This window comes from Bos taurus, chromosome 3 (assembly GCF_002263795.3).
Source record: "Bos taurus isolate L1 Dominette 01449 registration number 42190680 breed Hereford chromosome 3, ARS-UCD2.0, whole genome shotgun sequence".
Taxonomy (NCBI): domain Eukaryota; kingdom Metazoa; phylum Chordata; class Mammalia; order Artiodactyla; family Bovidae; genus Bos; species Bos taurus.
In genome coordinates this window covers 115,476,298-115,488,891 of record NC_037330.1, presented here as the reverse complement: position 1 = coordinate 115,488,891, position 12,594 = coordinate 115,476,298, and the positions used below count along the sequence as shown (strand labels likewise).

Sequence of the window (12,594 nt, the reverse complement as noted above, 5' to 3'; positions counted from 1 at the left end):
GGAAAGAACAGACCCACATCTGCAGGAGCCTCCAGATAGGCAGGTGGGGGGCCTGATACCGGTGATGCAGAGGGTGTAGGGTACATGCACAAGGTCCTCCCATGGTCAGCACCACGGCGGCCAGCTCTCACCCGCCCAAAGACACAGCTCAGCTCTCAGTGCTGGGAACACCCAGACACACCCCCGCCTTTCCAAGGCACTTCTGCCTTAGACGACACGTGAGGCCACCCCCACTAGCTCACACCTCGCAGTTCTTCCACACTCAGCCCCTCCCAACCCCAGAGGGGCTGGACTACTCTGTGGTATTGACTCTCTCTATGGGCTTCTCAGGTGGTACAGTGGGAAGGAATCCACCTGCAGAGGCCAGAGATGCAAGTTCAATCCCTGGGTCGGCAAGATCCCCTGGAGGAGGGCATGGCAACCCACTCCAGTATTCTTGACAGGAGAATTCCACGGAGCCTGGCAGGCTGCAGTCCGTGGGGTCATAGAGTTGGACACCCCTGAGCGACTGAGCACGTATGAGGGCTGGGTTATATTTGAACCCAGCGACCACGCTGGAACTCAAAATATTCATGAAGGAACTCTTTGGTCACAGTTGCTACTCCCGTAATTTATGAGATTCAATCCATTCATTTTAAGTTGTAAATACAGGAAGATGACCACTGTTCTGGTTAATTTAGGTTACACTGTTTTCAACTATCCTGTGTAGACCTGTTCTTCTGCAGGAAAGAACCTCTGCAATCGAGTCTGATGAGGGCCAGGGCAGCGAGGAAGTCAGGGAAGGAAGATCGTTACGGCACCAAGGGTCCCCACATGGACAGAGAGTTTCTGGAATTTCAGGCAACGTTAAGTGTTTGATGAAGGCACACTTTCAGTCTTTACTTTCTGAACAAAGACACCGCAAAGGTAAGAAATGCCCCGTGACAGAAACTTGGTGCTCAGCTGAGAGCCTAGGCAGAGTGGGGATCCCTTACGGGCTTGGTGGGGGACGGTTCAGACGTGCACACGTGGCGCTCCGACCCCTCCCTCAGCAGGGCTCAGGCCAGGCCCTTGGGGGGCCACAGGGGACAGAGACTTCCGGTCTACTGCACTGATGTTAGATCAGGGCCCAGAGGTGCCCAGGGGTGTGTAAGAGGCACTGGGAAAGGCACGGGCGCTCATGGCCTCTGCTAGCTCGTCCCCGCCTGCCCTCCACCGCCCTTGGAGGCAGGCCTGGGTGGCAGCGTCAGTAGCTCTGACGTCTTTGGTGTCTCACTGGGTTTGGTCAAGGAGGTGGCGGCAGGGGACCAAGGGCAACCAGGACAGGGAGGCCAGGGGCTTCTCTGGGGCTCCTCATCCTCCGGGTCACCAGGTGGCATGTGTCCTTCTGTTGAAGGACACATCCCCGGATGGAGGTCTTCCCCGGACGCCTCCCTCTGGGTCTTATAACCAGCTCCTCCTTTCCCTGTTACCCCCTGGGGGCCCACACCACACCTACAGCTCTTCCCACACCCTGCCCACGCTTCTACAGACAGTCCCTGTGGAAAATTCCCATCAATGACCCAGCCGAGGGCGCCATGTTCTCCCTGGAACATGGAGTGAAATAGCTGACTCTCAGTGGAACTGAAAGTTTCTTATTCTCTATAGATTTGAGTCTAGTCATCTGATCCAACAGGGAGTCTCAAAACCTACATGATTCATCCACTTCATGGACATCATCTAGAGAACTTTTTACTATCTGCAGTTGCAACTGCTCAGCATGAGGTCAAGCCAAAGAGAATATACTAGCAATAACAAGTCACAATGCTTTGCAGGAAAGAGAAATATAAATATTTTTAATAATTAAAATTAAACAATCCTCTAAAAATATACACCTAGCTTTCATTTTAAGAAGGCTTCTCTTTGATGGTTCCCACAATACACTTTGATTAATAGTTATTAAGAAAATTTTAAAAATTGTGCATCATTGTGAATCTAAAATTATTTCAATTGAACAATGCATTCTGACTTCAAAGATGTTAAAATGTGAAAAAATAATAATAATAATATGCCTTGGATATAGCCTGTCTCCCCAAAATGACTCATTTACAGTTGGGAAGGTAACTTTTCCTAGGGAAAAATGATCCGTTTTCTTTTTACAGAGAACTGGTCTTATTTTCTAGTGGAAAGATGTCATGGATATGGCATCATAGGGATGGTCTTCTTAACTACAAAGCGAGGCACGGTGTCCTTTCTAGTCATTAGCACTGAACCTCTGAACACAGATCAACCGACACCCATCAAACATGCCCGAGATGCTGTTGTGATTTCTAATTTGGGTGCTTCTGAATCTGCCTTTCTGTTGGCATCACCACCTCGGCAGGAAGGCCCTTAATGAAAGGGTCTGTGGATGGCTTGGGGCTGAGGACCTGACTCAGCCTCGACACAGGCTATCGCTCAGAGCCCACAGTCCCACCCCAGTAACGCAGGAAGCGGAAGATGGAAGCATTCCAGGCATCCGACAAGCCTCCTGTCACTTCTCGAACTTTCTGCGAACCCACTGGATGACAAAGATGCTGATTTGAACCGGCAGCCCAATTAAACGCGCAACTGCTACTAATTTACTTTCAGGCTGTATCTTATTCACACAGTGTTCACTGCGCCAGGAGGTGGGTGGAATGATTAGAAGGGATGAAATGTGTGTAATGAAGTGATAGGTGGACTTGATAATCAGCTTCTACCAAGTGGTACCTTTTTAACAAAAGTCATTCGTTGGAACACGTGGCAAGCACAGTGGACGTTTATCTGTGAAATGGGCCTGAGCCCTTCCCCTGAGGCAGATCCTACTCTTCCCCGGGGCCCTTGGGGCACCTGCTCCCCACCTGGCCGGTGGCCACGCATCTTCTCGACTTTACCCCAGTCCTCTTGTAGGGGGTAGGTGTGTGGCCACCCATTTGTGGCTGGGGGCTTTCTGCTGAAGTTTTTGGAAGGCGTTGCATCAATGCTCAGCATCTGTGGGTGATTTATTTTCCAGTGGGAAGGCCAGTGGTGTCTGAGTGGGTGCTTTGATTCACAATCATTATTTTTCACCACTGCTGATGTAACAGAATCATCCTCATTTATCATAACAGGAGAAAATCCGTTTTTATGGGCTAAACTTGTTAGCAGGAAGCTATGGGAGGCAAAATGGTAAGACTGGCACTGAAAAAGGGCTTCTAGACTCTTTCCTGGCACCGTGAGAGCTCCAGCAAGCTCCCTGACACTCTGAACCTCGGTCTCCTCATTATAAATGAAAATGCTACGGACTCACAGAATTACGGTAAACGACACAGCGCTTGTACTGTAAACTCTGCTCCTGCCTTGCTAACAAATGCATCATGGGCGGCTTATCTCATTTAAGCTTATCTCCAGATATTAGGAAGGAACAGGCACTTTCTTTCACACTCAAACCTGCAGTTTGAACAGTCAAAAGAGTATCTCCGAAAAAGTGCAGCAGAGATAGAGAAAGAAAAGGACGTAAGTTACAAAGGTTGTTTCTGGCACACGTGGAATCCTTGCTGAAACCAGGCTCCTGTACTCTCACTGGTCTCACCAATCATTATTCATGTTACACGACAGTGTCCTCACATTTGAACTTTCCTTTGCAGTATCTCTTTAACTTGTTTATTACAATGTATTGATTTCACCTCCTACCATGCCCGTGTGTGCATGTCCACCTCCACTCGCACACCAAGGAATAAAAAAAAAGTAACTCCATCAGAAGGAGCCACTTCTGAAAGATCATGTGGGCCCAGCCCTGAGCATAAAACCTGACTTCAACAAGTCAGAGGAGAACCAAGACAGACGGTGCCCACAGAAATACTAATGCAGCTCACAAAACAACAAGAGCGATGGGCATTAATAGAGGGGCGGTTATCATCAGCCGAATCTGGAAGCCAGGGTCGGAGCGGCTGTCTTAACTCGAGCTGAGTCTAGCGGGGATCAGGGGAGACTCCTACATCAGGAGGCTGGTCTTTTTTGGATGAAGACAACGGGGCACAGCTCGGCTGGAGCGGACACCCGAACCCAGCTCGCTGAGGTCGGGCAAGACCAAACAACCTGCCCGGATGACTGGGGGGCTGGGCCACCAGTGTCACCATGGACCCAGCGGCAGCTGTTAGGAGGTAAGACAGCTGATGTGGTTGGGCAGTCTGGAGGATCAATGGGGAGAGAGGAGGGCCCCCAGCACCGCCTCGTAAATAGAAAGCACACGCAGTGACCTGCATCCCCGAGCATTTGTGGTTCGGAGGGTAAACGATGCTACGAATGAGAGGAGTGAGAATCACTTTTCAGAAACGTGAACTCTGCCCCCGAAAGTCTTTGGAAGGTGGGGTGGGGGGGCGCCTTACCGTCAGCGGTGCCGGAGAGGCCGTCGGCTTTGAAGTTGCTCGTGCTTTTCTTCCTCCGATGCTTCTTTCTGTTGGCGTGAGGGGAGGGGGGTGGGTCGAGCTTGGGGCTGGCGGTGCTGGAAATGCTGGGGCTCGAGCACAGGGGGTCGCCCAGCCCCGTGTCTGCCGCCGGACCGGAAAAGGAAAAGAGCGCAGAGGTCAGCACGGAGAAACCAGACTCTGCCAAGGACCACAGCAACGTTCCTCCAGTTACCAAGCCCCAGAAACAGTCTCCGAACCGGGGGCTCAGAGGTCAGGGCGCCCCGTGCCCGAACATGCCACCTGCCATTCCAAAGCAGGAGCCCCTTTCGGAATCTTCTTTTTGCTCAGGAGAATTGAAAGTCCTCCTTTTTTTTTTTTTTTTTTAAGACCAGTGCTTCTCCAACTTTATTACTTAAAAAATTTTTTTATTGGAGTAGAGTTGATTTGAATGTTGCTTTAGCTCCAGGTGTGCAGGAAAGTGCGTCAGTGATACATACACATACGCCCACTCTTTTTTTAAGATTCTTTTCCCATATAGGTCACTACAGTCTGTTGAGCAGAGCTTCCTGTGCGACACAGTGGGTTCTTCTTAGTTACTATTTTATATATAGTCACGTGCGTATGTCAGCCCCAACCCGTTCTCCTTTCCCCCGGTCACCATAAGTTCGGAAGATTCTACATATGAGTGATACCATATCATATTCATCTTTATCTGATTTATAAAGTTCTCTATTTTGCATGTTTGGAGTTCTGGAAAAGGAAAGTGGCGGTGGGGGGGGGGGTTTACTTGTTTATTTTTCTCTTCTCACAAATAATCTATTAGGAATGAAAGACATGCTCAGGAATACATAGCAGAGTGTCATCTTAAGTGGGGTTGAGCCGTGTGTGTGCTTACGCACAAGATACAGGTATGTCTGATTCTCTGTCTCCTTCCCTCAAGACGTCGTAGGACCAGACGTCAGCTGATCACTCGTGAGACGCCGCAGGCCGCCTCCCTGTGTCACCAATGTCCAGCAACAGTGCTTAGAAGCCCAAGGCAGACCCGGCAATTTTTGATTCGCTGAACCTACTTAACAAAATGTTAAAACCAGTGCACCGGAAGTGAAACTCTCAACTAATGATGTCTAACTTTATCAGAGAGAAGAACACAACACCCTTAAAAGACCTGAAATGAACATGCAATTCAGCAGAATAAACAAGTTCACTGAGAAAGGGATGAAGGAACACCATCCAGATACCTCCAAGCTCCTAACAATTCATCATTTCATGACACAGCATCTTTGTTAACTCAAAAGACAGAACCTTCTGTGTGATGAATTAATAAACATTCATTCATTCAACGAATGTTCTTTTGAGCACTTACTGTTCTTTTGAGTCACTTTTCTAGATGTCTGGGATGCACCACTGAGAATAACAAAGGTCCCTGTCTGAGTGGCATTGAGACAGCCACGGGGTCACAGCCCAGACTTCGTCACAAGGTGGTGAAAGGGGAAAGCAGCCCATGGAGAGTGGACATTACAGAGGTGGTGGAGGGGTGGGGTGGGTACAGAGAGGGTCTTGATGAGAAGGCAACACGTGGGCCAACGATTAAAGATGGTGAAGACATGAGAACTCACGTGCATACCTTGGGGAGGAGGAAATCACCTGAACCTGGCCCTAAGACCAGGTGTGCATGCTGGCGGTGTCCCAGAAACACAGAGGGGAGACTGGCCAGGGCCAGTGAGGGCGGGAGACTCAGACAGGGTGTCATCAGAGAGGAAGGGGCCCAGACACTGTCTAGGACCCGGCTCTTACTCTGGGGAGCCGCTGCAGGGTTTTGAACAGAAGGATGACTTGATTTTGAATATAAAGATACTTGAGGGTCTCCCTGGTGCCCCAGTGGTAAAGACTCCTCCTGCCAGTGCAGGGGAGACAGGCTCGATTCCTGATCTGGGGAGACCCCACCTGCCACAGGGACAATGAAGCCCGTGGGCTGTAACCGATGAGCCTGTGCTCTAGGGCCTGGGAGCCACAGCCGCTGAAGCCCATGGGCCATAACCGACGAGTCTGTGCTCCAAGGCCCGGGAGCCACAGCTACACGAAGCCCGTGGGCCGTAACCGATGAGTCTGTGCTCCAGGGCCTGGGAGCCACAGCCGCTGAAGCCCATGGGCCATAACCGATGAGCCTGTGCTCTAGGGCTGGGAGCCACAGCCACGAAGCCCGTGGGCCATAACCGACGAGTCTGTGCTCCAAGGCCCAGGAGCCACAGCTACACAAAGCCCGTGGGCCGTAACCGATGAGCCTGTGCTCCAGGGCCCGGGAGCCACAGCTACTGAAGCCCATGGGCCGTAACCAATGAGCCTGTGCTCCAGGGCCTGGGAGCCACAGCTGCTGAAGCCCATGTGCCGTAACCGATGAGCCTGTGCTCTAGGGCTGGGAGCCACAGCTGCTGAAGCCCACATGCCGAGAGCTTGTGCTTCAGAACAAGAGAAGCCACTGCAGTGAGAAACCAAGCGTGGCGACTAGAGCCGCGCCCTACTCGCCACAGCTAGAGAAAAGCCTCTGCAGCAACGAAGACCCAGCACAGCCAAAAACAAATAAGCAAACAACATTTTTATAAAGAGATACTGGAAATATGAATTTAAAATACTTTTATTTTATGAACCCCTGGAACATTTTAGCATGTATTAAGAAATATAAAAAAACAAAAAACAACTTTGTATCTTTTAAGCTCTACACCCAGCTCCAGGAATGTCCTAGGAAGCAACTTCCTGACGTCCTAAGGCCAGCAGTGCCTTTCCCATCCCTGCTCAGTCAGGAGGGTCAACCTTCTTCCCATCCCCTGTGGAGCCAAGGCCTCTGGGAGCCTGTCCTGGGAAGGGTATAAGAGTCAACCCACGGCTCCTTCCTGCAGGAGAACCTGCCTCCAGGAGACTGGGTCTCTAGGTTGACTCTTTATCCACATGGTCATTTCTTCTTCATTTTCTCTCCAAGTTGCTGCCTGCTCTCCACCAAAGGCACACTCACCCTGGGTCTGACTCCTCCCCTATAGACTCCCCTCCCCTCCAGGTCCAGGGAGTATGGCTAACTGCCGGAGGGCTCCTCTCTTGCTAGCTTTTCACCTTTTCAATGGTCCCAGTCTTCTATAATATAAATCTTTTAAAAATAGCATTTCTAATACACATGCATTACACAGAGAAAAAGGAACCACGGAGCCAGGGAAGGGGCCAGGAGCGGGTTTGGCGTGGGGAGGGTGAAGGGCAGAACGAAAACACACGGGTCCTGATCTGGGCCCCGCAGGAAGGGAGGGAGGCGGGAGGTGAGCTTTCAGAATAACTCAGGGCTGTCAGCTAGTAATAGAAACAATGATCACAATGACGAAACCAGAAAGCAGGACCAGCTGTTTGTGAGCCCAGGAATCCCGTCTCAGACAAGGAGGGGCAAGGATAAAGGAAGTGATGTGTACCCGTTGCTTGGAAACCGAGAAGCATTTCCCATCTACCATCTGGCTTGCTGCTCACAGGACCAAGATCCGGTCAAGAGCACCACTGCTGAAGTCTAGAGACTGCAGGCGACGCTGGAGCCCCGTCTCTTCTCCCTGCCCGGGTCAATGCCTCAATGCTGGCCCAAGCCCTGCACACGTGATCCCAAGTCTCTCGCTGGAGGAAGGACAGATAACCACGATGTGGCCGGGCATCCACAGTGGGTGGGCTAAGCGGGAGTCAGGCACCGAAGTCCCTGGGAAAACCAGGTGCTCCAGGCTGGGGTCCGTGGGGGCAGGGACAGCTCCGGGGTGGACTGCTGGGCAAAGCCAAGCAGCTGCCCAGGAATGAAGGGTCCTGCCAGGAACTGTGTGTTGGGGCCAGGTGGGCTGGCTGCAGCAGCAGGAGCACCCACCAGGCGAGGGGCTGGCGTCTGTGGCCCCAAGGATGGGGTTGGGGTAGCGAGTCGCAACAGAGGCCGAGCAGGGGCAGGCTGGGTGGTGGTTAGGGAGGCCTGGAGCAGAGAAGGTCACCGGCAGCCCTGACCATTCTCCAGGCTGGGTGCCACGTCAAGGATGCTCTGGTTTCTAGTGACCTGGGTTCCGTGTCTGGGTGCTGGTATCTGAATGCCCGGCTCCTAGATCCTGAGAACTCCCTTTCAAGAGGAGGTGTTTAAACAGTCCCCTGGTTTAAAATACGACCCATCAAAACACACTGGGCTTCTGTGCTGTGCTTTTCCATCTCTGATGACTCCTCTTGTCTGACAAAGTATCCCTCAACCTGAAAAGCCTCTGACAGCCCAACCCCAGACCCTGAAAATGCACCCGCAGAACACAGTCCGCTCCTCCTGAGAACAAACAACGCATCTTGTTTTGTATCAATTAGTGGACACCGGACAGGTGGCCCCGTCGATGGCCTTAAACGTGAGAGGGGGCGAAGCAGAGGGCAGAAGAGGGGAGACGGGGAGAGAAGAAAGCCACAGCAAATTAGAAAGGGGAGCGCCTCATTATGCCCCCTCTCACCCGGCTTTGAAGGAGGGACCTGGAGCCCCTGAGATGCGGCGCTGAGTCGGGATGGGCCGGTCCTCCGCCATCCCGCGCGCTCAATGCTAGCCATTAGTTCTTCCCAATCGGGCATCAATGTTCAACCCACACCCCAAAAAATACATAATACGAGCAATAATGATAACAATCTGCAGGCTCTCGAGCTTCAGTACGTGAAGTATGAGTCAAAGAAGCAGTTTAACTTTTCACTCGGAGAGCTGACAAGCATGACTAGAGGGGGAATAAAATAACATTCTGTCCGCATAAATATCAAGCAGCCTGCTCGAGACTGATGGGCCAGGAATGTATTCTTAGCCATCATTCCGGCAGACAGGCCCAAGGACACTCATAACTTATTTTACAATCATTTAGTTTCAGCTCAAGTGGAAAACGTGACAACTTATCTCTGCTGACAAGATGCCATATCGAACCTTACAATTAACTCTCCTCCGATTATCTGCCCAGCCGATCATTAGCTGGGCCATTTTCGATGAACTGTTGCGGGGAGCGTGCCTCGGTGATGGCCGTCGGTGCCAGGTGTGAGGATGGGTTTTTGACATCTCCGGCAGCTATTCAAATAGACCGGGCTCCGTGCCCCCGACTCCCAAGGCCCTGCTTCTCCCAAGGGGTCTCCCAGTGTGTGTGCCGGGCAGGGGGAGTCCTGCGCCGTGCTGCGTGGGAGCTGAGCGTCCCCGTGACCGTTAGCTCTGCAACAAAACCTGTATTACTACGGCCAGTGCTCCTCCAGCAGACGTGTGCTCGTCACCCCCCAGTCTATTTCAGGGAGCCAGGGGCTCGGGAGGGACACCTCCCACCACTCCTCCTTACTGGGCTTGACCTGCAGAGGGGACACCAAGAATTCCCTGCAGGACTCCCCCGCCCTGCCCCATGCACGCTGTCTGGGGGTGCTGCTGATGGTCCTGAGAGCAGGCTGACTTAATTTCCTAGTGTTGAAGAAAGAGGGCTTCCTCAGTGGCTCAGCGGTAAAGACTCCATCTGCCAATGCAGGAGACACGGGTTCCATCCCTAGATGGGGGAAGATTCCCCGGAGAAGGAAACGGCTACCCGCTCCGGTATTTATTCTTGCCTGGAGAAACCCAGCGGATGGAGCAGCCTGGCGGGCTACAGACCATGGGGTTGCAAAGAGTCGGACATGACTGAGTGATGGAACGATGGGGAATGCTTTAAAAGGCATGCTCACAAGCCTGGAGGGCGTCCCTGATGGCTCTGCGGTAAAGAATCCTGCCAGAGCAAGGAGACATGGGTTCAATCCCTGGTCCAGAAAGACTCTGTGCGTTGAGCTGAAGGGAAGTCACAACAGCAGGGCTCCAGAGCCCGGGAGCCCGGCTGAGCCGACCTTCCACAGACACTGAAGCCTGAGTACTCTAGAGCCCGTGTTCCACGAGAGAAGCCGCTGCAGTGAGCCAAGCACCACAATTACGGAGCAGCCCCTTGCTGCAACTAGAGAAAAGCCCATGCAGCAATGAAGGCCCAGGACGGCCAAAGAACCGTAAATAAATAAAACTATAAAACAGAAGCCTGAATGTCTATTAAAAAAATTAAAAAAGGGAAAGGACCGTGAATGCATATTAGCTGTTCTTTCTCACTCTCAAATAGAGCCTACCTTGCTCATTTGACAGGATTAGGAACCACATAGAACTAAAAAAATCTTCGTGTTTTGGTATTACGAGAATTCAAAATGATCAAAGACAGCTATTTGTCGGGGACGGGTGGTGGTGGTGGGGGAGATCACTGGAGAGCTGAAACCTTTCAAACACTCAAGATGAAGCCATCACAGGAGCCGGTCCATTAAAACCCATTTCCTTCAAGACAAAAGCCGATGGTATAAAGCCAATTTGGACCTTCACGAAGGGCTCTGCTCTCCCTGGAGCTCAGAGAGACGTGTGGGCCGGTAAATAAAGAACCAGGCCACCTCTGCCATCCAAGGAAATCACAACATCCCGGGCCTCTGTTAAAAGGTTGAGTGTGAAGTGAAGTTCAAAACCTCGCCCCTTCTCACAGTCCTTTTGACGGGAGCTTTCAACAGGAGGAGGTTTACTTGAATCCCCATCTCTGAAGATGTTTCAGAGCCCGGCACATTGTCCAGCTCCCTTTGCGGCTGGCGGCGCGCACACAGAGGGTACACGGTGTCAGAAGAAGGGGCAGCGGGGACACGGTGGGGGGCCCGGGAAGATGACAGGTGCTGGGGAAAAGGGACCGACAACACAGCGTTCGACGGACTCACAGAAGTGGGAGGAAAGGAAGACAATAGTGGGGGCCGGGGTGAAGGCAGAAGACGGGGAGAGGGGTGTCCTACCCGGGCTGACTTCCGTTCCGCCCCGAGGTCTCGGGCGAGGAAGCCAGACCGGTCGGGGTGGGTCTTCGTTTACTGGAAGCCCTTCCTTACTGACCTATGTTTCCAGAACAGCCTTCAAAATCCCCCAGAAATTCTGATCGCTAATTAGGGTGCGGGGTTTCGTTCTGAGGCAATGAAAATGTTCTAGGCCTGTGCGATGGTTGCCCCTATCCGTGAATATACTAAAAGTACTGAACTGTCAGTGATAAATGGGTGAATTATATGTGCTCTGAGTGTTAATCTCAATAAAGCTATTTTCAAGCAAAAGGAAAAAAAAAGGCAGCGATGGGTGGGGAGCTGGGGTCATTGTATTAAATGGGCTTCCATGGTGGCTCAGTGGTAAAGAACCTGCCTGCCAGTGTAGGAGACATGGGTTCGATCCCTGGGTCGGGAAGATCCACTGGCAAAGGAAATGACAACCTGCTCCAGTACTCTTGCCTGGGAAATCCCACGGACAGAGGAGCCTGGCGGGCTACAGTCTGTGGGGTCACAAAAGGGTCAGATACGACTGAGTGACTGAACAAAAAACTGTATTCAGAGATCAAAGCCACGGAATGAGGGAGACAAAAGAAGGTGGTGCGGCAGGCTAGAAAGACTGCAGGCTCGGGGTCAGAGCAGGTGGTCCAAGGGGCCTGGGGACATTCAGGAACCTTAGCTAAGCCAGTCACAAGCCTCAGGCCACACCATCGAGTGCAGGGATTTACGTGGTTGCCTGGGTCTCCAGCCACCAGCCGGGACCTGGTTCTACGTGTCACACAGAGGGTGGACCCTGTGACAATCACTCCTCTGAGGGAGCCGCCCCACGTCCCCCTCGTCCTATGGAGGACAGCACACGCCTGTGGGGGGAGCCTTGCTCTTCTCAAGCTTCCTCATGTCCTCCCCCTCTCTGAGCCACACCCCTTCCCTCCGACCTCCTGGGAGACGCTGCTGCCCTGCACTCTTCACCACCTTGTCACCTGTCCCTTCCTGCCCACGACAGCAGGCTCTGTAAGCGTCTCCTGGGGTCCCTTTAGTTTTTCCTTCTGCCGGATGCTCATCATGTCCTGATACCATCGCCCAATCTGGGGGAACGCAGGCCAGGATTTTATATGTAAGGGTCAAATATTAAATTGTTCTCTAGTTGATTTTTAGCTGAATCAAGCTGCACAAGTTTAAATTAATCCAGTGTGCTCCCGAAAAATGCAAAAAGGTGCTATGAGCAGTACTGTTAGGTGGAAATGAAATCATTTCAAGAGACTCCTGCCTCTTGGCAGCCTCATCTCTTTTTACATAATCAGCCACAACCCATTTCTCAAGTTGGGCTCTGACGATTGTTAAATGACAAAGAGATTCTCTTACACACGGGAGGCTCCACTGGCCTAGCGGG

At 51.9% G+C, this 12,594-nt stretch overlaps 1 protein-coding gene across 9 annotated transcripts in view; it reads right to left on the bottom strand.

Moving 5' to 3' along the window:
- AGAP1 (ArfGAP with GTPase domain, ankyrin repeat and PH domain 1) overlaps positions 1 to 12,594 on the bottom strand; it is a 561,115-nt gene that overhangs the window by 116,377 nt on the left and 432,144 nt on the right. For 8 of the 9 annotated variants that reach the window (XM_024990256.2, XM_024990257.2, XM_024990258.2 and 5 more), the window contains one exon: positions 4,347 to 4,508. The exons of the other annotated variant lie outside the window; for it this stretch is intronic. In XM_024990256.2, coding sequence (XP_024846024.1) covers positions 4,347 to 4,508 — 162 coding nt within the window. The remainder of the gene's footprint in view (positions 1 to 4,346; positions 4,509 to 12,594) is intronic. 9 annotated transcript variants of the gene reach the window in all.